We start from the raw sequence: 23,617 nt of genomic DNA, 5'->3' as shown, positions 1-23,617 counted from the left end.
CTTCCCTCTCACTGCCCAATCTTCCCCTACCAAAAAAAAAAATAAAAATAAAAATAAAATTAAAGAAATGCAGAACACAAGTGCTGAGCTAAAAGCGAGTGCCCTGCTTGGTGTTGAAAAGCAGGGGTAAAATCCACCAGGCACAGAGCTGCCCAGATTCCCCAGGGCATCAGCACTGCCAACATTTGTGGGGTCAGCGAAGAACCCGCTGTTCTGATACGCTTTGCATTGGGACATCCGGATTGCCCTAAATGCAAAAGGCCCTGATAAAAAGGCAGCATCTGCACGGGCACATTTAGGGCCAGGTTTGGGGCAAGCTTTCAGCAGCACTTCTTAAGCACCGAAGCGGCCAAAAGGTTTCCTGGCACAGGAGCAAAGGAAGCCCGGCACCCCGCCCTAGCTGCGAGGGGGATGAGACGGATTAATCACCAATAATTAGGGGAACTCAATCAGCTGCGGTGTGGCAATCAAGGAAGATACATGGAGCGCAGGGAGACGGATGGTTGTGCGCATTTATTTTGTTTTGTTTTTTTTTTTTTCTTTGATAAAAATGGTATGCAAATTACACAGCCATGGAGGCTCTTGGGAAAATATCACCCTGCTGGTCCTGGGGGAGAGTTTTCTTGGAGAGTCAGTAACATTCAAACACACCAAAATGGGGGGGGGAGGGTGGTCTAAACTGGGAAGAACATGAATGTCAACATTTTCCAGTGGAAAGAAGAGGTCTTTAACTCATTTTTCAACCTCTTCTTGTTTGTACGCTTTCAGAAATGAACCTGCTGAGCCAACAAACCCCCGGCATCATTGCACAAGAACTGTTTGGGCAGAAACCCACCTTTCAAACACCTTCTGCACGCCGCTTCAACTCCAAGCCTGATCCCTGAAGGCATCCAGGCTACTCTACACTATCCCAACAGCCTCAGGAACCATAGTGCAGACGTCGTTTTCATGCACATCAACCCTTTACCAGGAGATTTGTGACACCTGCGTGCGAGGGACACAAGCTCGGTTCATCCCATGAAGCATTAAGACAAATGACATCAGGAATTTCCAAGTCACTTCAATTTTTTTTCTTTTGATCCATCCCCAATAAGATGCTGGGAGAAAGAACCAGAAACCAAACTTGGCTCAAGTTTTAAATATTTGCCTGAAAGGAAGGCTAAGGGAGGGAATCATGTACAGTTAAAATCAAGCTACTCAAAACACAATCATTCAGGTAAATAACTAGAAGTATCGCCTCTACCATCTAGAGAAAGAGAGAAGAGTGTCTGAGACAGAGGGCATATTTAGGAAAAAATACACATCTGAAGTCTTTGTGGCCACGATGAGAACTGGAATCCACATACAAGCCAGTTAAAGAGCATTTCAACATGAAATCTTAACTTAGTAGGAAGGTCAGGGGTTAAGCTGTATCTTTTTGTTTTAAATACATGGACAGCTGTCAGATATGAAAATGATGGTGGGCTTTCCTGAAAGATCCCCCTGCGCATGTGTATGGATGCGTGTGCTGACATCTGTGGGGCAGCATGACAAGAGTTTAGGAAGGCTGGGAGCCCAGCAGTCTCTCAATAGCTGCATTGATGTCTCCACCAGTGGCAATGAGCGCCTGGAGGTTGGCCTCACGATTAATGAAGCCCATGGCATTCAGCTGCTCCAGCTGCTGTTGGAATCGCACTTCAGGACTCTGCGCCTACAGAGGAAGAGGACAAAGACCTTAGAGGCAGGGAGAGGAGATGACATCCAACGTGGACACAAACGGCTGCACGGGGAGCCTGTGCCAAGCACTGAAACTCTCCAGGCTCATTTGGCGACGTTACCAGCCTCCCCCAACCTCCCCCGGGCTCTGGCAGAGCCCCCAGTCAGCACCCAGTTGGTCCCAGTCCTGTACCTGTACGGTGCTCTTAGTTTCAAAGCATTTACCCCAAAGTTACCACTCTGGGACACCAAATCCTGCAAATTTAGCAGCAAGCACCGCACCCAAGAGAAATCGGCTGCGGACCCGTGTCCCCGGAGCGGGGTGGGATCGGGACAAGCTCTAGCTCAACCCTGCAGGTGTCCCCCAAAAGCCCAGCAGCGTGGAGCTGAGAGTTACATACTTGAGAGCTTCCTCCGGCCAGCAGCTGGATCATCTGCTGCATGAGCTGCTGTTGGGGGTTACCACCCCCAGCTGGAGAGGCACTGGCCGGCGTCGAAGCAGAGGGAACGGGGTTCTCCGGGATTGTGCTTCCTCCTGTGGAGGACGGGGGCATTCGAGGCATGCCAAAGGAGCCGAGGCTGCAGAAAAAGGCAGGGTGTGCTCAGAGGCAAGCTGGCGCTTCTGGGCGTCCCCTGCCCGTCTCGTGGGAGTTGGGCAGCAGGGGGGAAGCCACCCGCCACAACCCGTGCTTCGGGACAGCTTCGTTAACCTAATCGGCCTCGTTTGTACCCCGGTCATGCACACCACAGGGCAATCCCAACAGAGGTGCAGCCTGAAAGGAACTGCAAAAGCTGAAGGAGACCCACGCTGTCAGAGAGCAGAAGGCCTGAGGGCTGCTGGCAGATCAGTCTGACCTCGCTTCCCCACCCAACCTCCTGGCTGCGCATCTTGTTCCTCCTCAGAGACAAAATTCTCGAGTCCAACCGCTACCAAAAGACAGGGGAGGGACCCAGCAGCTCCCAAATCTTTCTGGAGAAAAGAAAGGGTCAAGGACTTCCCCCGCACTGAGTGCAAACAAGCAGAACGTGCTAATTAGCTGGAGCTCGCTAAGGCCTGCAGGCACACACACACACAGGTCCCCCTATGCCTCTCCTTGATGAATCGACCGCTCGTCTGCCTGCTGGTATTGAGCACGTCAGCTCTGCCTGCAGAAACCCAGCACTCATTACCTTGGCACTAGTCCTGGGGCCTCCGTTTGCAGCGTCTGGAGTCCCTGCTGGATCTGGAGGAGCGCCTGCATGGCGCGGGGGTTGGTGAGAATGGAGAGGGAGTCTGGGTTCTGCATCTGGGAACAAAGGGGGGAAAAAAAAACAGCGCTCAGCGGTACCAAACAGCGAGAGCTTCTGCAGCCAGCGAGCCACCAGCTTTAAATCTGAACCAGCCTCTGCACAGAGCTGCGCCTCGAGCCCTGCAGCCAGGGCCGACCTGCGAGTCTGGTTTCTCCTTCGAGTCTCTAGACTGCAGGGCTCATCTACACAGAGAGGCTGGGAGGGTTCAGATCAAATTTCCTAAAGAGGCTCGGTGAATCGGCTTAGAAAGGGGGACGTATGCCTTCGGAATTAAAGCGATTCTATTTGATTTACCTGAGTGACCCAGCTGCTCTAGCACAGTTAGCTGTTTTCAGTTTTGTAAGCTCATTACTGCGAGAGACTGTCCACAAAGGGGTTGCATGCATGGAAACTAGTCCAATTTCAAGGCCAGCTTTAGGCAGCTTAAATTACCTAATTTAGGCGGCCAAACACGCTCTCACTTTCCCCTCTCCTTTGCGCAAACCCCTTTTCTTTCACAGCCCAAACCACCCACGCCCACATGCTTCCTACTCCACTTGACGACACAGCCGAGATGCTCCCTTGCCTACAGAGGATGTAAAAGCTCTGGAGCCCGGGGGCTGAGAGCAGCACAGGGCCAGACAGGGGCCTTTACCTGCTGCAGGAAGACAGGGAGCTGAAGGCGGAGCTGTTCTTGAAGCTGTGGATTCCCAGCAAAGAGGGGGACATTTACCATGATCTAGCAAGAGACAGCACACGTAGGTAGGGTCAGAGGCTTGCTGCCGCCGGCTGTTAGACCCTACGTTAACTAAGCCACGAAGAACAAGTCAGTCGTGTCCCTGACTTCCTCCCTGGGCTTTCAGCACGTTCCCCTGCTAGTGGGAACTGAAATAAGGCAGCTCAATTGCTGGCAGCAGTGTTGAACGCAGAACCCAAGGGCAAAGAGAAGGGCCAACGCCACATGCCTCTGAAAGCCACTTTCTTTCATTAGGGTCTCACCAAAGACACAGAGTTCACTGCTTACTGTGACTACCTTCAAGCTACTGAGAAATAAAACAAAAGTTGTACACATTCACTCAGTTCTCAGCAAGAAAAAACCTCTCCAACTACAGAAGCAGACTGGTCTGCTATGTGTCATGCCCTGATTATAGCAGCTACAAACGCAATGCTTTTACCTGTGCTGCAAAGTCCGGGTTCTGGGCAAGAGTTTGCATCATGCTCCGCATGTAAGGGGCAGAGATCATGTTCTGCATCAGCTGAGGGTTTTCGGAAATCTGCTGCAGGAGGCCTTGCATCTCTGGGCTGTTAAACATGCCTATAAGGGTAAAAGGAAGAGAAGACAAAGGAAAACCCGTTACAAGCCTGAGCACTGCTGCAGTGCCTGAAGCACAACACCGCCTAGCCACTAGGCAACAGGGAATATGGCTGTGAACAGCCACAGCTGCTTGCCACCCTCTTTCTGGTCCCTCTCTCGCTTACGTACCAGCCCCAATGCTAGCAGCATTCAGCCCGAAGGGGTTGGATACGGTCGGTGTGCTTTGGGTGGTTGCTGGGCCAGTGCTGCCTTCGCTGTTGGGCGCTTGGCTCTGGGAAGCAGGGGGCGTGGGGCTCCAGGGGTTCGGTAATGGCTCTCTGTTCTCCGTCCGCAAAGGCTGAGAGCTTGAGCTATCAGAGTTCCCCGTCAAGGAAGAGAAAGGATTGTTGCCAAACTAGGGAAGAAGGGGAGAACGAAGAAAGAGCCTTAATCAGTCAGCCCTAACAGGGAACGTTGGACTAACCCCACCACTGCGTGGCTAGGGAACAGCCCGGCGTATCCATCTGGGTCCAGGATTTGCTAAACACGCGCCATCATTCGCCTCCCAAGAACTTTGTAATCCACAACACGCCACATTCCGAAAAACTCCAGGCTCGAGAAATGGCCGCAGCCCTAGGTTTGGCTCCCCAGCGCAGGCCTTCCAAACATCCATGTAAAATCAGCACCCGGACATACCAGTAGGTAATGCTAGACTGGAGTATGTCTGAGCAGCCTTCCGCAGCCAGACCTGCGCTCGCTCCTCCCGTGCTCCGAGCCAGCTGGATCCCAGCCAGCTCCAATCCGAAGGCGTCAGGCTTGAGCTAATACACTAAGCCCTGCTGGGAGCCGAGGGCCGTGCTAACGAAGCTGTGGGGCTTTCGGATCAGCACCGGCTGGCACCCAGCCTGCGAGGAGACCAGAGGAGCAAGGGCAGGTCTCTGCTCAGCTACACCCAAACCACGCAGTAAAAGGCAGCTGACTGGCACCGCGCGACGTTCTGCTAACGGCTGCGCTCGTAATTGGAAGGGGAGGGGGTGGACAGCTGTGGTTTGAGGAGGCTGCCCGTCACCACGAGGGTTAGGGAGAGGCCAGATCCCCCTGCTTGGCACGCTGTGCCCCGCGTGCAGCCCGTACCTGCTCCCTGGCTGCGCTGAACATGGGCTCCTGGATGTCCGTGTACATGCGGCGCAGGGCGTTGTAGCCTCCTGGAATGCTCTCGAGGTTGCTCAAAGCACGGTCCTGGTTCCGCATCATCTCCTGCATCATGGCAGGGTTACGAGCCAGCTCCATTGTCTGCGAGAAGGAGAGAAAGGTGGGAAGTTCAGGTCCACGTGCACCACCAAAGACTGGAGCAGACTGAGAGCCTGGGGAGCAGCCTGGCGGTATTCTACTGATTTACCAACCAAGCACTGCAAGAGTAAAAGCTCAGCTCCCAGAAGAAAGAGTATAATTAAACCCGTTTCACAGCCGGAGAGCAGAGAGATCATTTATCCAAGCAAAGGGAGCCCAGGGATCCTGGCTCCTCCCACCCTTGCTCAGCTCTCTTCCTTCATAACCTCGATTCCGCCTTGTTTCGTTTCTAAGCACTATCAGGACATCCAAACATTTAACACCCAGATGTTCCCACTCAAAGCAGGTGGACCACGTTCAAAAACTGAGAAGGTGGAAGAGGCTGGATCCTTCCTGTTGCAGGAAAACCGAGTAATTCACCATCTCCAGACTTCTCGTGGGTCTGCCCTGCTCAAGGAACACCCGGACGTCCTTTGAGGAGATGCTTAAATATGGATCCTTCACCATTTAGTCCTGCAACGCTGGAATATTTCATGTAGGCCCAACACAGTTGAAAGGAAAGACAACTGGAAGCACAGGAAAATTATGCTCATACTGGGAAACACCTCCTGAAAATTCTTCCTGGAGAAACAGCAGCGCCCTGCCAACTATTTAACACTCACACTCTCACTTTTCCCCTCCAGCTTCCCTTCCGACAAACCTTCAGACAGACAGCTCGCTCTCCGGGGCACAGGCCCTCTCCATTTTGGCACAGTACAGAAAAAAAGAGACCTCTAGGATCCCAGCCTATGCCTAGCGTAGTATTTTACTAGTAAAACATCAACCCTACAGCTCTGTGGTCTGTACTTAATCCAGCAGCAGAAAAAGAGAAGAACAAAACCTATTCACAGCAGCTTCATTTCTCCCTGACTGCTTTTGCTCCCATCACACGGAACACAGCAGCCTTGTGTGTGGCGCACCAGAACGATCCAAGCATCCTTTTTTTTTTTTTTTTTTTGCCCACCACAGAATAGATACAACAGCCCTGCAAGGGAGATAAGAGTTGCAGGCATGTGGGTTGTGTAATCGCTATTCACTTAACTCGGGACCACCATCTGTTTGTGAGGAGCTTACAGAGGGAAGGAAAAGGAGGAAATCTCTAAATTCATCAGGCTGGCATTCACACGCCCCCCTTTCGTGAGCAGACACCGAAGCTGGTCCACAAACAAAGCTGGCCCTGCTCGGAGCAGCCCCCGGTGTGCTGACCCACCTGCCTCATGAGCTCTGGGTTGTTCAGCATGTGGCTGATCTCCGGGTTTCGCTCCATGAGCTGCTGCATTTGGGGGTTGGCCATGATCATCTGCCTCATGAGGTCCGGGTTCGACATCATGTTCTGCACCAAGGGGTTCTCCATGATCTGCGAGAGCATCTCGGGGTTGGACATCAGCTGCCTCTGCATCTGCTGCTGGAGCTCCATGAAGTTGGCCGAGCCCATCCCAAGGTTGCCCAGCCCGGTGATGCCGCCGAAGCCAGCTGGAGAGGGAACAACACACGGGGAGAGAGGAGGGAGTCAGAAACTGCCGGCAGCTGCAAGAAGAGGACAAGTGCAGCAGCTGAACTGCACCCACACTCATCTGGGGGTATCCTATTCCTACGGCAGCCAGCTCTGAGGGAGGACACCCCCTGCACATGCTTCACAAAAGGGTTTTTGCTGTTCTCCTGAGCAGGCAAACCGAGCTGCGCTGAGGGAAACGACTCATGCAAGCAGCAGAGACAATTACAGGGGCTCCCGGCTCCTTCCCGTTCGGCTTTCTCCCGGCCAGCACTTACAAAGGATGGACGTGGCACTGTTGGGACCTCCATCTCCAGGACCTCCCCCAGTCCCTGACCCACTGCTCCGCCTGCTGCCGGCGTCCGAAGCGGCGCTGCTGGATGTGGAAGGCTGAGACGGGGCAGCAGGAGAAGGGGAGGTGGAGGTGGGGGCAGAAGCAGCGTTGGGGGCAGAAGCAGCAGCTGTTGGATCCTGGACCCTGCAAAGAAACAAAACGAGGAGTTGAACTCTTGAAAACAGGGAGATGGGAGCAGAATCCTTCGCGTGGGACACGGGAGCAAGGCAGCCTCCCTTCAAGCCCGCTGGCCCAGCAGCAGCCAGCCCCTTCTGCTTTCATTCCCGGCTGCACAGCTGTGGCTCCCAGATGCCTTCCATCTGTTGGAATCTGCCTCCCACCCTCCTGATGCATAACAGCCTCTGACATTTCATCCTGGCCCACACCAAGTGGCTCGACTGGTCTTCCTCCGAGCTGCATCTAGCTCACGCCTGAATCGCGCTGAACTATTTCCCTCAGCCATATCCTTGAGCAATGAGTTTGCTCCAAACAGGAAAATCCTCCTGCTGCTCCCGCAGAAACCACAGGAGGTTACAGCAGGGCTAGTGCATGGGGTAAACAAGAGTTGGCTTTGCTGCAACTCCTCTCCTGCTCTGAGCATTTCTGTTGGTGCTCCTGGGGACACAGTAAGTGTCTTCCTTACCCTACAGATGGAGAAATGAGGCACGGAGCAGCGAGCATCCGCCCCAGACACTTCTGGCCAGCAGGGTTATGAATTCACACCTCTGCTCTTGGTTTTACCTTCCACGTGAGGTTTCTCCTTCCAACACAAGCTTTCCGTGGCTTCTTTTAACACCCACAGGACCACAAGCCACAGCGCAGCAGCAGATACGGGGCGCCAGCTTTCCTGACTAAACTGACCCAAACCAGTACCTCGTACTCACGGGTCTTTCCTTGGGATTTTTATGGGCCTTTAAAAAAAAGAACATTGCAAAGATTCTCGGAGGCATCTGCAGCCGTGACCGCGAGAGCCCTGGACTGGCGCTGAAGAGCTTTCAAATGAAATTAGATGGCAAAATTCACTTTACTCACCTCAAAAAAAAAAAAAAAAAAAGAAATGCCATTTATGTCACTAACGCATAACGAACGGCAATCTCTTGGTTTTTTGTTTTTCCCACCCTTTTCTCTTCTCTCTCCTGCCCCAAATCCCTTCTCTAAGCCCCTTTCCTTCTCCACGTGTCCTCTGGGACCTTCAGAACCTGCCCTGAAGGTCTCACCCTGTTTTCCAGCCCCATCCGACCGGTGCTGAAAACCACCGGCCGCTGATGGGGAGGCAGAGCGTGTGGGGAACAAAGCAAATAGGAAGCTTAACAAAAAAGGAAGAAGGAAGCTGGAGAAAGGTCACTTGGTTTCTCTCAGCACAGGAAGAGGCTGTAATGACTTCAGTAAGCGCTTATCTGGGACTCTTAGAGAATAAAACGAGCAGCCCAGGACAGCTCTCTCATTTACCCTTTGAAAAGGTTCCCAACTAGCACAGCTTGCTGCGGGGACAGCCGTAAACAGCCTCAGCTACCTGGAAATGCAGGATTCAGAGCGAGACCTCCTGCAGAAGCTGACAATACACACTCTCATTCTTTGTAAATAATAAAAAAAAAAAAGCACTAATCTCCACTCCGGCAGCTCTCCCGGGGGACAGCAGAACTGCACAAAGAGCCGCGGCCCCGTTTGCTCCCCGGGCGGCCGATCAGCCTGCAGCAGGGAGCCCGAGGAACTGTCGCAGAGGGCATTTCGAGATCAACAAGACGCGGCTGAGGCACAAAAACAGCTCCCAGGAGCCTCTCGTGTGCCTTCTGCTTCACTGGGCAGAGCTGGGAGAGGCCCAGCCCTGCAGGACCTCACGCTCACCCCGCGGATGCGAGGGAGCCGGGCTCGGGCTGGAAGCCACCAAGGGGTGTGCCCGCAGCGTGCTCTCGAGCTGCTGACCTCACTGCAAGCAGAAAAAAGGCCCAAGACTCCCCAAATTCCCAGCTGTCCGCACGTGGCCACGCAGAGCTGCCTGCAGGTGCCACTTGGAAGCCCTTTTGCCCCACGGGGAGCCCTCGGTGCACGCTGCGGGTCCTCCAGGGCACCCGAAAAAGGCTGAGCATGGAGCAGGAAGGGAAAAGCACAAAGCAGGGCATCGCTTTCAGCTCTAACCCAAACTCACCAGGAAGGTGATTTCTGTTAGCAGCGAGTCCTCTGGGTTAGAACTGGGACAGCGTCGAGCTCAGATGGGATCTCGCACGACGACCAAGTTAAGAGAGGCTCAAACTACGCAAAGCCTCGCCTGAGAATGGTGCTGGGGGGCAGCTTGGCCCCCTCAGGAACCCACCACGAGCTCAAACAGCCCCATAACCCAGGGAAAAGTGCTCTGCTTCGGTCCCTGGTGCAGCAGAGCTGCTCCACCACAGCGTAATTCCAGTGCTGATTTACTCTCAGCTCCCTCCCCCCATGTGGAGCAGTTTCTTACTTCTGTGGAGTCTTAATGACCAAGTGCACCGTCAGCCCATCCTTGATCCCGTGTTGATTCAAAGTGTCTCCGTCCTTCAGGATCTTCCCGGCAAAGATCAGAACCAGCTGATCCTGTTTGGCTTTAAACCGCCTGGAAATCTCTTCTTTGAACTGAAAAAAAATAATAAAATAAAAAAAAACAAACAGAGCACGCGTCAGGCAAACGGCTGGGGTTGGGAATGGGAAGATAACGCTCCAGGTATCATCGGTGGGCCACGCAAATGGGGTAAGGAACCGAGAGCCCTGCAGCACCTCACCAAAAAAAGGAGCCCGTGCAGGCAGCAGTTCAGTCGCCAGCTGCTGAGGAGGGCTGAGGCGTTCAGGAAAACAAAAAAAAACAACAAAAAAGGCAAAAACGAGCCCTGCACCGCTTGCAGGATGAGGAGCAAAGCTCAGAAGGCGTTGAACAATTACCTCGAGGCGAGCTGGAGGCTTCCAAAGCTAAAATCAAGAGTGCCTCTTAGGGCTAATCCAACACACCGCTTATCCTCAGCGACTGAGATTTATTTTATTTTATTTTGGTTTATTTTTTTGGAAGGAAAGCCCTGCTCTGACTGCACAGGGGAAAAGGGCACCGTCCTTTCACCGCTGGCATCTCCTCTGTGCGATGGGGAGGGATTAACACCTGCCAATAAGCTCAGCTGGGGCATTCCCATGTTGATTGGAGAGGGGAAAAAAAAAAAAGGAAAAACAACACAAAACCTTTGCATTTGGAAGCCCCGGACCAGAGGAAATTCACAGGGAAAGGCTGAGAGGAGAAGCTCAGGAGCTCAGCTCGCAGCCTTTGCACCAAAACCCCACAAACCCAGCACCCAGGAGGGCAAAGCCCTAAACCTGAGGCTCTCCGCGCCCCCTGCCCCTGCCCCCGAGCGCCGTTGGGTTTTGGGGAGCTGCTTAGGAAGGAGCAGAAGGACCCTAAATGCCCCAAACCACGCTGTGGGGCCGAGAGCCGTGGTGGTGACGCCGCTTTGACAGCATCGGAGCCGTTTTTGCCATCCCCTCCCGCTGGGCTCCCTGGCAGGAGCAGCCCTCGCACCCATGGGTGCCAGGCGGGCCCCGAGCTCTGCCCCAAAAACGTTCACAGCCCCCGTTCTGCCCCCCCCCCTAGGGAAAGGATCCGGCCCCAAACCCAGCACCCCACAGGCTGTGCTCCCCCACCCCAAAGCACTGCTCCCCGCTGCCCTTCCCAGCCCAGCCCCAGCACCGTGCCCCCCGTTCCCCCTTACCTGGGGGGGGTGCCCCAAGCCCTCGCAGCCCCCTCCCCACACCCCCAACGATGCCACATCCCCCCCCGACACCATTCTGCCCCCCTAAGACCATTCTCCCCCTCCCCAAACCATCCTCTCTCCCCACAAACGTTCTCCCCCCAAAAAAACATTCTCCCCCCAAAACCATTCTCCCCCACCTCCGACCCCCTCCCAGCCCCCCCCACCTCCCCCTACTCCCCCCATATAACCCAAGGGGGCCTTACAGCACCCCCCTCCCCCAAAAAAAGCATTTCTCCCCCCCTCAAGCTTTCCCCTCTGAATCCTCACCTCAAGCCAACACCCCCCGACCCCCCAAATCCCCCTAAACCCCCCAACCCCCCCATACCCCCGAAATCCCCCATATCCCCCCCACACCCCCAAATTCCCCTAAATCCCCCAAACCCCTCCACACCCCCAAATCCCCCTAAATCCCCCAAACCCCTCCACACCCCCTAAATCCCCCTACACCTCCCAAATCCCCCAACCCCCCCCATACCCCGAAATCCCCCTAAATCCCCCAAACCCCTCCACACCCCCTAAATCCCCCTACACCCCCCAAATCCCCCAAACCCCCCCATACCCCCTAAATCCCCTATATCCCCCCCATACCCCCAAATCCCCCTGAATCCCCCAAACCCCTCCACACCCCCAAATCCCCCTACATCCCCACACCCCCTAAATCCCCAAACTCCCTAAATCCCCCTACACCCCCCAAATCCCCTTACACCTCCCTACACCCCCCAAATCCCCCATATCCCCCCCACACCCCCAAACCCCCCCAACCCTTCCAAATCCCCCCACACCCCCAAATCCCCTCAACCCCCCCTACACCCCCCAACCCTCCCCATCCCCCAAACCCCCCCCAAAACCCCCTTACACCCCCCCACCCCCCCCATTCCCAGCCCCCCACCTCTCTCACGGAGGCCCCGTCCGCGATGACGATCTCCTCCTTATCCTTGGGGGTCTTCACCGTCACTCGGATCAGGGCCCCCCCGGGCCCCCCCAGCTCCACCCCGCCGGGGCCCGGCCCTCCTCCACCCCCTCCTCCTCCTCCTCCTCCTCCTCCTCCGCCACCGCCGCCGCCGCCGCTCGGCTCCGCCATCTTCGCCGCCCGCCCGGGCCGCCGCCGACAGAGAAAGGCGGCGCTCGCCTCCCGAACCCTCCCCGCTTCCCAGCTGCCTCCTCCGCCCCCTGCCGGCCCGGCGGAGCCTCTGCAAAGCTGCGGGGGGGGGAAAAGGCTGGGGAGCCGGGGAAATTTTTTGTTTTTTTTTTTGTTTGGGATCGAGTAGGCCTCAGTGAGGGGGAACTACAACTCCCAGCATGCCCCGCACTGAGCGGGCCGGGTCTGTGTGTGTCTATGGGGGGGTGGACTACAACTCCCAGCATGCCCCGCGCGGAGAGGGGTGGGGGAAGGACTACAAGTCCCGGCGTGCCCCGCGCCTGGTAGCGGGCTGAGGAGGAGGAGGAGGAGGAGGAAGGGGGAGGAAGGAGAGGGGGGGGGTGGGCGCCGCCATGCTGCGGCCCAAGGCCCTGACGCAGGTGCTGAGCCAGGCCAACACCGGCGGCGTCCAGAGCACGCTGTGAGCGGGCGAAACCGGGCTGGGGGCGTCCCTCAGCCCCCCCCCGGGGGCCAGCAGTGGGGTTGGGGGGTCGTGAGGGGGCTGCTTGGGGGGGGGGAGGGGAGGGGGTGGAATCCCCCCCCCTTCCTGACCCTAAAACTTGTTTGGGGGTTGTTGGGGTCGCCCCAGCTCCCTCATCGTCTTAGGGGGTTTGGGGGGGGGTGGCAGCCCCACCCTTGGGTGCTGGTGACCCCCCCCCCTTATGCCAAATTGCCAAAATTTTCTTTGTTTTGCCTCTTTTTCAGGTTGTTGAACAATGAGGGGTCCCTGCTGGCCTACTCGGGCTACGGCGACACCGACGCCAGGGTGACCGCCGCCATCGCCAGCAACATCTGGGTGGCCTACGACAAGAACGGGCACCAGGCCTTCAACGAGGACAACCTCAAGTTCATCCTGATGGACTGCATGGTACGTGGGGGCTGCCCCCCACCCCCCAACCAACCCCACAGACACCCCACAGACACCCCACTGCACCCCCCCCAGGGGTCTCTGCCCAGCCGGGGGTCCGACAGGTCCCGTTTTTCTCCGGGCAGGAGGGCCGTGTGGCCATCACGCGTGTGGCCAACCTCCTGCTGTGCATGTACGCCAAGGAGACGGTCGGCTTTGGGATGCTGAAAGCCAAGGTAACGCGGCGGGGAGGGGCGAAAAGGGGGCGTTGGGGTGATTCCGGGAGGAAGAGGATGGCAGGGGTGGAGGAAGCAGCCACGCCAGGGTTCCTGCTTCTTTCCCCCAGGCAGAGTTTTGACAGCTCAGGCAGGAAACCACGAGTTCTTTAGGCTCCGGGGGGAAATTTAAGCCAAAATAAGAGCACAAACGGCGTCCGTGCCGATCCCAAATCCCCCCTGGGTGCTGGGGCAGGATGTGGGTTTGTCCGTGGTGACCGGGTCCCCTGGGGGCTGCGGTCCCGGCGCGCTCAGCACCCCTCACACCGGTCCCCACCTGCAGGCGCAGGCACTGGTCCAGTACCTGGAGGAGCCGCTGACACAGGTGGCCGCATCCTGACCCCGGGAGCAGGGAGCTGAGGGGCTCACGGGGGACACCGGGACACGGCCGAGAGCTCCGACACCGTGGCGGGGAGCCCCGGAGCCTGGACGTCCGCTTGCTGTGGGGGGGGGACCAAGGAAAGAGGAATAAAAACGTGTCTGGTGCTCGTGTCCTTCTGTGCTGCTCAGATAAAAGGAGGGCAAAAAGGTGAAACAGGGGCAGCTACCCCTCAGCTTGTGGTCTTGGGGGCTGCGCCAAGCACAAAAAGGTGCCCAAAACCCCTCTGCCTTCCTGCGGGGAGGGTCTGGGGGGGTTCTTTTCCCCTCCCTTCTGCTCTTGGCTTTCACATGATGGCAGCAGAGGGGAGGAAAAGCGCCGGTGTCCGGCCAGATCCCAGCTGAACCCAGGGCCCTGCTCCTGGCCCCGCTGCCCCAGCCTGCCCCGCGCTGCGCCGGCCTCGGGATCGGGCCCAGCTCCTCCTCCGGCTGCCCCGTGACGGTCCCAAGGGTGACTTTACCTGCCCAACCTGCGCTGCCACCACCCGTCCCACCCCTTGAGTCAACCCGGCCCGGGCCCCGCTGCTCCGCCAACGCCACCCGCGGCGCCCTCCGCTCCCCCGGCCCCGTTCCCGAGCCCCCCCTGCTCTCGGGCTCCCCGGCACCGAGGAGACTTTGCCCTCCTCATCCCCCCTCCCTCGGCGGCCTCCCCCGCTCGAGGCTTTGCAGAGGGAAGGAGGAAAAAAAAAAACAAAAAACCAGCTGGGGCGGGCGACATGAGCAACGCCGAGGAGGATTACAACTTCGTCTTCAAGGGTGAGGAGGAAACTTCACCCAGAGGACGGGGTGGGAGGAGGCTGGGGGTGCGCCCCCAGTTTGGTGTTTCCCAAATTGGGATGGGGCTGGGGGCTACCCCTGTGCCCCTCGAGCGAGCCGTTGGTGCTGCAGAGGGGTTTTGGGACTGGGGGGCTGGCGGTGGGGTCGGGGGGCTGCCTCGCTGCCCGTGGAGGTCCTGGGGACCCTCTGCCACCCCGGGGCACGGGGTAAATGGAGGGGGTGACGCGGTTGGGGCCGTCCCCGCGAGGTGTAAAGGTGCCAACCGAGGGCGGCGGGCGCTTCAAAGTCATCCTGCCGCGGTGCCCGGCGGTGGCACGCGCAGAGGACGCGGGTGCTGGTGTCCCCCCCCACGGTGTCACCGGGTAGGACGGGTGCCACCAGCCCCCACGTACCCACCAGGGACGTCCCGTGGGCTCGGCAGCGTCCTCGTCCTGCTCCTGCTGCCTGGATTCCCCCTCCCTGAGCGGTGCTGGGGCCTCAGCGGTGCTCAGGGGGTGCAGGGGGGGCTCTATGAGCCCCTGAGTGGCTTTGGAGAGGGGCTTCGAGCTCCCATGGTGGGGTTGGGGCTCCGTTTGCTGTGCCGGGGGGTTAAACCCATTCTCGGCCCATGTTTGGGGCCGTTGTAAATAGGGCCAGGATGGTCCAGGGGCTGCTTTCTTCTTTTTTCTTCCTTTCTCCCTTTTATATTTCTTTCTCTTTTTCTCTTTTTCTCTTTTTCTCTTTTTCTCTTTTTCTCTTTTTCTCTTTTTCTCTTTTTCTCTTTTTCTCTTTTTCTCCTTTCTTTTCCTTTTTCTCTTTCCTTTTTCTCTTTTTCTCTTTTTCCTTTTTCTCTTTTTCCTTTTTCTCTTTTTCCTTTTTCTCTTTTTCCTTTTTCTCCTTTTCCTTTTTCTCCTTTTCCTTTTTCTCTTTTTCCTTTTTCTCTTTTTTCTTTTTTCTTTTCTTTTCTTTTTCCCTTTTCGTCTTCACCCTCCTGGGCTCACGCCATGTCAGGGTCACCCCTGTGCCACCCTCTGGGACAGTCCAGCAAGGCAACAGACCACTGACGGGGCTGAATCAGACCAGGAAAGGTTCTCCGAGCCCTCCCGAACCCTTTCGGGTGCCCGCTGCGGCCTCGCCACCCTCCTCGCCCGGCCCCAGCGGGGATCTTCTCACTTCCCTCCCCAGTGGTCCTGATCGGGGAATCCGGGGTGGGCAAAACCAACCTCCTGTCCCGCTTCACCCGCAACGAGTTCAACCACGACAGCCGCACCACCATCGGCGTGGAGTTCTCCACCCGCACCATCGTGGTGGGCGACGCCACGGTCAAGGCGCAGATTTGGGACACGGCCGGGCTGGAGCGGTACCGAGCCATCACCTCCGCGTAAGGACGGGCTCCCCGCGCCCCCCCTAACCCTATAAACGAGGCTGTTGTGGGGTATCACAGCTCGGGGTGACGGTGGGGGCTCTTCCCCAGGTATTATCGGGGCGCCGTGGGGGCCCTGGTGGTCTTCGACATCACCAAGCACCAGACGTACGACGTGGTGGACCGCTGGCTGAAGGAGCTGTACGACCACGCCGAGCCCAGCATCGTGGTGATGCTGGTGGGGAACAAAACCGACCTGGCGCAGGCTCGGGAGGTGCCCACAGAGGAGGCGAAAATGTTTGCAGGTACGGGCGCTCGCTGCTCCTGACACCCCAAAAACGAGCAGGGAGCCTCCAAGCCTCCAAGCTCGCACCAAAAAGGGGTCCCGAAAATCCCGGTAGGGGCCCCAAAATGAGCCGTGCCCTCACTGGGGTCCCCATCGTCATGGGGGGGCCGCTGTCCTTGCAGAGAACAACGGGCTGCTCTTCTTGGAGACCTCGGCGCTGGACTCCACCAACGTCGAGCAGGCTTTCGAGACCATCCTGAAGGGTGCGCGCTCCGGCACCGCGGGGTGACGGGGATGGAGGGGGCGCGGGGTCCCTCATGGGGTCCCTCGTGGGGTCCTGTCCCTCGTGGGGACCCGGGGCTGGGCGGAGGATTCCCAGCGCGTCTCTCCTCCGCCCTGCTCCACCCCAGCAGTTTTTGGGGCTGGTTTCGGTGCCGTCTTTCTGGCTGGTTTGGTTTCCGGCCCTTTTGCGCTGGGCGTTTCGCTCCCTGCCACCCGCCGGCTTTGTTCTCAGGGCCCCGGGGGGCTCCTTCTCCCCTTGTAATCCGCGGTCCCCTGGGGGGCAAAAACCCCTCGGGGGCTCCTGACTCAACGTCTCCGGCATCCTGCTGAACCACCCGCAGGGGCCTGGGGGGACGGAGAGGGGCGATGAGGGACCTGGAGCAGCTCTCCAGGAAGGAGAGCGAGGTGTGCTGTGCCGTGCCATGGGTGCCATGGGTGCCATGGGTGCCATGGGTGCCGTGGTGCCATTGGTGCCATGGTGCCATTGGTGTCATTGGTGCCATGGGTGCCGTGGTCCCATTTGTGCCGTGACATCCCCGGCACTCGAAGCCCTAACCCAAATTGGGCAAGAGGAAACCACCAGGTGTTCCCCACCACCCACGGGGACGCAACCGCAGCGCGCTGCTCCCCTACCCCTCAAAGCATCCTCCCTTTGAGGGGATCCTTCAGGGGTGTCTGCCCCCCCTCCAGGACACCAATCTGCCCCCCTTTTTTCCCCCCTCCCTGGACCCTTTTGTGTTTTGCAGAGATCTTCCAGAAGGTGCAGAAGCAGAAGCAGAGGAGCAGCCAAAGCAGCACGGTGTCGCTCGGCAGCGAGAACCCGGAGAGCTCGGCCCCGGCGCAGGGGGAGAAGCGCCCGTGCTGCGTGGCCATCTGAGCCCCCCCCCCGGGCAGCTCGGGGGGGTCCGGGACGTGCCAAGGGGCTGGGGCTGGGGCTGGTCCCTTTGGGCCACCAACCCCCTGCTGCGGCGTGGTGGGGAGCCTGGAAAGCGGGTAAATTCTGCCAGAAATGGTGAAAAGCCTCAGTGCCGGCAGCTCCGCGCCATCCGCCTCGTTTTTGTGGGGTCCTGAGCAATTCACACCAGCACCCGAGCTGCCCCGGATCCCGATCCCGATCCCGGTCCCTCCAGCCCCGCCGTGCAGAGGACTGAGACACCCAAGGGTGCTGCTGGTGCTTCTCGCCGGGGCCGTGCCACCCACGGGAGCTGCCGTGATCCTGCTGTGGGGTCTGCGCCGCGCGCTGGGGACCTGCCTGTCCCCACAGCTCCGCGTCCCCAGTGGGGACAGCTTCGGGGTCACCGCATCCCAAAATGTGGTGCTGCCACCATTAAAGGACTTGCGAAAGGCGGCTTCGCTCTGCTGGAATCCCTCAGCCCTCCTGGCCTCGGCCCTGCGCCCCCCACCCCATACCCATGGGATGCGTCCCCATGGGGGTCCCTGCGCCCCTTCCCTTGTCCCGTTGCCCCAGTGGCCCCCAGGGGGATGCCTGGCAGCTGATCAGCCCCAAAAAGGGGCCTCTGCCGAACCCCCTGGGAAATGGGGGGATGTTTCTGGGTTCCCAGGGTCTTCTCCTGGGTGTGGGACCAGGGCTGGAGGCTCCGCGTGGGGAGTGGGGTTGTGCTGTGCCAGGGGAAGGGGGAATAGGGGAAAAGGGGAATAGGGGGAATAGGGGAAGGGGGGAAGGGGTGGGAGAAGGGGAATAGAGGAAGGTGGGGGGAAGGGGGAAAGGGAAAATAGGGGAAAAGGGGGAATTGGGAAAAAGGGGGGAGAGAGGGAAAGGGGGCATAGGGGAAAAAGGGGAGTTAGAGGGAAAGGAGGAGTGGGGGAAAGGGGAAATAGGGGGAAAAGGGGAATAGGGAAGGGGAGGAAGAAGGGGAATATGGGAAAAGGGGAATAGGGGAAGGGGGTAAAGGGGAACAGGGGAATGGGAGAAGGGGAATAGGGGAAGGGGGGATGAAAAGGGGGAAGGGGGAATAGGGGAAATGGGAAATAGGGGAAAAAGGGGAATGGGGAAAAGGGGGGGAAGGGGAAAAAGGGAAATAGGGGAAGGGGGGGAAGAGGGGGAAGGGGAAGGGGAAGGTGGGAAGAAGGGGGCTGGGGACGGGGGGTTGGGGGTCCCGGGGCCCCGCCGCCCCCATGCACCTGGCCCAGGTGAGCCGCCGGGCGGTGACGGACAGCCCCGCCCGCCAATGGCAGCGGGGGAGGGCGGGGGGGGGGACCAATGGGATCTCGGGGGGTGGCCCCGTCCCGCCTCCCGCCCCCCACCCCCCCACGGTCCGGAACTCGGGGCAGGGGCAGGGGCAGGGGCAGGGGCACGATGCGGGGCCGGGACGAGGAGTACGACTGCCTCTTCAAGGGTACGGCACCGGCACCGGGAATGGGATCGGGATCGGGATTGGGAACGGGAACCGGGACCTGAACCCGGATCGGGATCGGGACTGGGATCGGGATTGGATCGGGAACCGGGACCTGAACCCGGATTGGGACCGGGACCGGGACTGGGATCGGGACCGGGACCGGGATCGGGATTGGGATCAGGAACCGGGGACCGGGAACCGGGGACCGAGATTTGAACCCGGAATCGGGATTGGGATCGGAACCGGGAACCAGGGACCAGGGCCAGGAACCGGGGACCGGGAACCGGGACCTGAACCCGGGATCGGGATCGGGGCCAGGACCGGGGTCCTGAACCGGGGACCTGAACCCAGGACCGGGAACCAGGAATCGGGACTGGGACCGGGGTCAGGAACCAGGGATCGGGATCGGGACCTGAACTGGGGACCTGAACCCAGGCCCGGGACTGGGGACCGGGACCTGAGTCTGAACTGGGACAGGGGACAGAGACTGGGAACCAGGACCTGGGACCTGAACTGGGAACTGGGCTGGAAACCAAGGACCGGGACTGGGGCCCAGGGATGGAGACTGGGACCCGAACCAGGAACCGGGACCGGGGACAGAGACCGGGACCGGGACCTGGGATGTGGGACCTGAACCCAGGACTGGGGCCCAGGAGCTGAACCGGGGCCTGGGCCCAGCTCCCGGTGCTGGGCAGGTGCTGGGTGCCCCCGCACCCATGGGTGGGGGGTGCTCGGCCCCTGGGCAGCCCCAGGAGGCTGGGGGGGAGTCGTGGGCAGTGGGAGGAGCAGGGAAAAGCCCCCCTGCCCCCCCCGGGAAGGGAGCTGGGAACCCCGGGATCTTCTCCCCAGCCACCAGCACGGGGTCCCGGTCGCGACAGGATGTCGCCAAGTCGCGACAGGATGGCCAAAAATCGCGATAGGAGCCAGGGATGTCCTTGCTGTGCGTCAGCCGCCAGCACCTCCCCCAGCCCCCGCCCAGGAAATCAATCTCGGAGTTGCTTTGGGTCGGAAGGGACCTAAAAAAATCTCCTCGCTCCGACCCCCTGCCGTGGGCAGGGACCCCTCCTGCCGAGCAGGTGGCTCCAAAATCCCCCCCAGAGCTCTCCCAGGACCCAGTGAGGGGCGTCCCCGGCATCTCGCCCCCTGCTACGCCGGAGGCACGGCTCTGGGGGGGGCCCAGCAGCGTCCCCCTGCGGTGCCGGGTTCCTAAAGGAGCTGGGGCTGAGGGCAGCTGGAGGTCGGGCTCTGCTTTTCCTTCCCCGTTCTTTTCTTCTTAAAAATAAGAGAACCTGGCTTTGAGTCCAGAACCCGGTGGTTCCACCCAAACCGGGGGCAAAGTCCAAGGGAGACGCGGTGTTTCGGGGCGCGGAGCTGGGACAGCGCTCACTGGGTCCCCAGGGCTTTGCTGGGGCTTTTTTTTCCCCAAAAGGGGGCTGGTTTCGGTTCAAAGCAGCATTCTTCTGACTTTATAAGGGAGCATCCTGCTCCTAAGGCTTCCAGGGACACGGCACGCTTGTGCCTCAGTTTCCCCATCCGGATTCGGCGCTGCCGGGGCCGTGCACGGGACCAGTGGAAGCCAAATTGCAGCAGCACTGCCGGCATCGGAGACCTTGTGCTGGAGCCAAGGGAAGTGGCAACCTGCCGTTAATTAAACACCGAGCCTGGATCAAAGCGCTGAGGCTCGTTAACGAACCTGGCACATTGCTGGCCGCTTCCCTCCCTCTGCTGCTGGCCCAGCCCCGAGCTCCTGCTGGTCCCTCGCCGAGTTCCCTTTCCCCTCGGTGTGGTTGGGGGCTCGGCGGTGGCCCTGCTGCTGAGAAGGTTTGGGGAGGGCAAGGTGAAGCCCCCCCCAGAGTCCTCATTGCCCCGGGGAACGGACCGAGCCAGCAGCCATGAAAAATAAAAGAAATCCAAAGCTGTTGAGTCACAAACCCAACAAACTCGACAGGGGAGCCGTGAGGGAGCCTCCCCGCAGCCTGTTGTTGCGCCAGGTTTGGCAGGAAATAGGTAGAAAATGCATCACCTGGCCCACACCCAGGGACTTTCCTCCTCCTCCTCCTCTTCCTCCTCACCTCCTCCTCCTCCTCCTCCTCGGCTGGTGCTCGCTTTGGGACCAGCTCTTTCAATCCCTGGTTATGCCCCGATTCCTTCGGGATGAAAAGGAGATGGGGGCTGATGGGGACGTCCAAGTCCGTGCAGGGCTGGGGATAATTTGGGGATAATTGGTGCTGCCTGGTGCTGGGGGGCCGGGGGCTGATGCTGTGTTTGTCCCCCCCCCCCTCCCCAATCCAGTTGTGCTCATCGGGGACTCCGGCGTGGGGAAGAGCAACCTCCTGTCCCGCTTCACCCGCAATGAGTTCAACCTGGAGAGCAAGAGCACCATCGGGGTGGAGTTCGCCACGAGGAGCATCCAGGTGGACAACAAGACGGTGAAAGCTCAGATTTGGGACACGGCCGGGCAGGAGCGGTACCGGGCCATCACCTCGGCGTGAGTGTCCCCCCCGTTCCCCCCAAATCCCACGTCTCTTCCCTGGGAACCCGCCGTGAGCCCGTCCCCTCGCTGTCCCCCAGGTATTACCGGGGGGCCGTGGGGGCTCTGCTGGTCTACGACATCGCCAAGTACCTGACGTACGAAAACGCCGAGCGCTGGCTGAAGGAGCTGCAGGACCACGCCGATGCCAACATCGTCATCATGCTGGTGGGCAACAAGAGCGACCTGCGGCACCTGCGGGCCGTGCCCACCGACGAGGCCAGGAGCTTCGCAGGTATCCCCTAAACCCCATCCCACCCCATCCCACCCCATCCCATCCCCTGTGACTCCTGCCTGAGCTCAGGCTGTCCTCGCAGAGAAGAACGGGCTCTCCTTCCTCGAGACGTCGGCTCTGGACTCCACCAACGTGGAGACGGCTTTCCACAGCATCCTGACGGGTAAGGGGTGGCCAGGAGGGGCTTTGGGACCTATTTAAGCTCTGGGGGTGGGATCCTTCTTCCCTGGGTGCTCCCAGCCCCTTGAGCTTTTGGGAAAATCTGAAATCCCCTGAAATCCACATTTTTTTTAAAATCTTTCCATCCTTCTCCCCTTTTCTCGGCAGAGATCTACCGCCTCGTGTCTCAGCGGCAGATCGCCGGGCAGCCCGAGTCCGAGTTCGGCCCCAGCACCACCATCGAGCCCGTGCGGGTGCTGCCCACGCAACAGGAGGGCCGCCAGGCGCCCTGCTGCCAAAATATCTGAGCCCCCCCCCCTGCCCCGCGCACGGAGCCGTCACCTTTCTCACCCTCTACCTCTGCTCGTTGCAGCCCCCCCGGGAACGGGATGGGGCTGGGGGTCTCTTCTCCCGCACGGCCGCTCCGTGCCGCCTTGTGCTGCTCTCCCCGTGTTTATGTAGGACCTACAGGAATGGAGAGGAAAAGCTCTCCCTGAGCCGCGTGTCCCCATCAGTGCCTCTCTTCCCTAGGGCTCGGGACGTGCCACCCTTCACCTCCTTGCTTTCTCCGGCCCCGAAGTCACCTTAGGGTGACACCCTAAGGCAGCCCGCCCCTTGTACCTGGTACCCAGGTTTTTGTGGCACCCATGGGTGCAGCCCTTTGGGGAAGGTTTTTTGGGATGGTGAGGGGCCAGGGTGCGCCCTTCTTTCTGCCTGGCAAGGGACTGGGTGCACCCAGCCCCGGGCACGGCTCTGGGTGAGGATGGGGCACCCTGCTGGGGGGGTGCAGGGGGCGATTCCCACCTTGGACCCCGTTTTTGTGCCCTGAGCCCCTGCAGCGCAGCCACCGCAGAGGAAAAATCTGCCCTGTCCTTCAGCCGGGTGCTGGGACGCACGAGGAGGGGAAAGGGGGCTCCCAGGGTGGGGGGATTTGGGAAGATTTTGCCACTTTTGGGGCTGTGGGATGAGGACGAGGGATTTGGTGACAGTAGGGCGCAGCCTGGGGACGAGGCTGCCGCTAGATGGAGCGTGTGCTGCGCTCATGGGGGGCTGCCAGCCCCGATCCCACTGCCCAGGGGACAGAGCCGGGCCCCCCAGGGCTGGGACAGAGCCGGTGCCACTGGCGTGATGGGCAGGGGGCAATGCAGGGGTCATCCCATCCCATCCCATCCCATCCCATCCCATCCCATCCCATCCCATCCCATCCCATCCCATCCCATCCCTTGGCCCCAGGAGCGCATCCCCCGGTGTATGGGGGGGGGGTTCTCTCTTTCCCCATCTGCCCACGGTCACCCCGTCCCACTTGGCAGGATTTTGCCTCGGGGCACGGTTTATTGACAAAACGGGAATTTGGACAGGATCCTAAAATAAAGTTGCTGCTGGAGGATTTTTCTGCCTGTTGGGGTCGTTGCTTGAGCCCAGGACCCGCGCCAGCTCCGGCCCCATTTTTCCCCCCACCTTGGCACACAGCAGCTCGGTGGCACCCCAGGCGAGGAAGGGCACAAAGAGGAGCAGGATACAAAGGAAATGTGGGGGCAGCCCCATTTTGGCTTGATTTTACCCCTTTTTGAGCAGCCACCATGGCAGCACCTGACCCTTGGCTGGAGCCCCCCTGGCGCAGCGTGCCCCCGGGCACCGCCACGTTCCCAAAGTGTCGCAGCTTTTAGCTCCATTTTGCTCTAATTCCCCCGTTTTTACACAATTCCTGCTAGGATGTGGCAGAGGGGGTGACCCAAAGCTCACGGAGACGGGAACTCGTCACCAGGGCTGAGGGTGGCTGCGGGTTCAGGGCATGGGATCGCCGTGGAAGTGAAATCCCTTTGCTCTGAGCAGGGCCCCG

The 23,617-nt window shown here is 59.4% G+C and overlaps 4 protein-coding genes across 6 annotated transcripts; 3 read left to right on the top strand and 1 right to left on the bottom strand.

Moving 5' to 3' along the window:
* Positions 1-494: 494 nt before the first annotated feature.
* On the bottom strand, positions 495-12,285 carry UBQLN4 (ubiquilin 4). Of its 2 annotated transcripts, XM_068662629.1 has the most exons (11): positions 12,061-12,284; positions 9,863-10,014; positions 7,358-7,557; positions 6,798-7,060; positions 5,393-5,551; positions 4,448-4,673; positions 4,140-4,279; positions 3,620-3,703; positions 2,866-2,981; positions 2,097-2,274; positions 495-1,690 (listed from the first exon to the last, which is right to left on the bottom strand). In XM_068662629.1, exons 1-11 carry the CDS (start codon positions 12,250-12,252, stop codon positions 1,538-1,540), a joined length of 1,863 nt encoding a protein of 620 aa, XP_068518730.1. In that variant the 5' UTR covers positions 12,253-12,284; the 3' UTR covers positions 495-1,537. The 2 variants fall into 2 exon arrangements, with proteins under 2 accessions (XP_068518730.1, XP_068518731.1); XM_068662630.1 differs by lacking the exon at positions 3,620-3,703 and having other exon boundaries at positions 12,061-12,285.
* A 297-nt stretch (positions 12,286-12,582) lies between these two features.
* On the top strand, positions 12,583-13,917 carry LAMTOR2 (late endosomal/lysosomal adaptor, MAPK and MTOR activator 2). 2 transcript variants are annotated; one of them, XM_068662656.1, is made up of 4 exons: positions 12,583-12,730; positions 13,015-13,177; positions 13,303-13,392; positions 13,715-13,917. In XM_068662656.1, the coding sequence occupies exons 1-4, from the start codon at positions 12,663-12,665 to the stop codon at positions 13,769-13,771; spliced, it is 378 nt and encodes a 125-aa protein (XP_068518757.1). In that variant the 5' UTR covers positions 12,583-12,662; the 3' UTR covers positions 13,772-13,917. The 2 variants fall into 2 exon arrangements, with proteins under 2 accessions (XP_068518757.1, XP_068518758.1); XM_068662657.1 differs by lacking the exon at positions 13,303-13,392.
* Positions 13,918-14,066: 149 nt separating this feature from the next.
* RAB25 (RAB25, member RAS oncogene family) lies at positions 14,067-17,844 on the top strand. The gene is made up of 5 exons (XM_068662655.1): positions 14,067-14,565; positions 15,751-15,946; positions 16,040-16,233; positions 16,397-16,477; positions 17,243-17,844. Exons 1-5 carry the CDS (start codon positions 14,526-14,528, stop codon positions 17,371-17,373), a joined length of 642 nt encoding a protein of 213 aa, XP_068518756.1. The 5' UTR covers positions 14,067-14,525; the 3' UTR covers positions 17,374-17,844.
* An 864-nt stretch (positions 17,845-18,708) lies between these two features.
* On the top strand, positions 18,709-23,166 carry LOC137845465 (ras-related protein Rab-11A-like). The gene is made up of 5 exons (XM_068662654.1): positions 18,709-18,853; positions 21,146-21,341; positions 21,425-21,618; positions 21,701-21,781; positions 21,946-23,166. The coding sequence occupies exons 1-5, from the start codon at positions 18,718-18,720 to the stop codon at positions 22,083-22,085; spliced, it is 747 nt and encodes a 248-aa protein (XP_068518755.1). The 5' UTR covers positions 18,709-18,717; the 3' UTR covers positions 22,086-23,166.
* Positions 23,167-23,617: the final 451 nt, after the last annotated feature.

This window comes from Anas acuta, chromosome 28 (genome assembly GCF_963932015.1).
Source record: "Anas acuta chromosome 28, bAnaAcu1.1, whole genome shotgun sequence".
Taxonomy (NCBI): domain Eukaryota; kingdom Metazoa; phylum Chordata; class Aves; order Anseriformes; family Anatidae; genus Anas; species Anas acuta.
The sequence above is the reverse complement of the archived record's forward strand: the minus strand, read 5'-3'. Positions and strand labels throughout refer to the sequence as shown.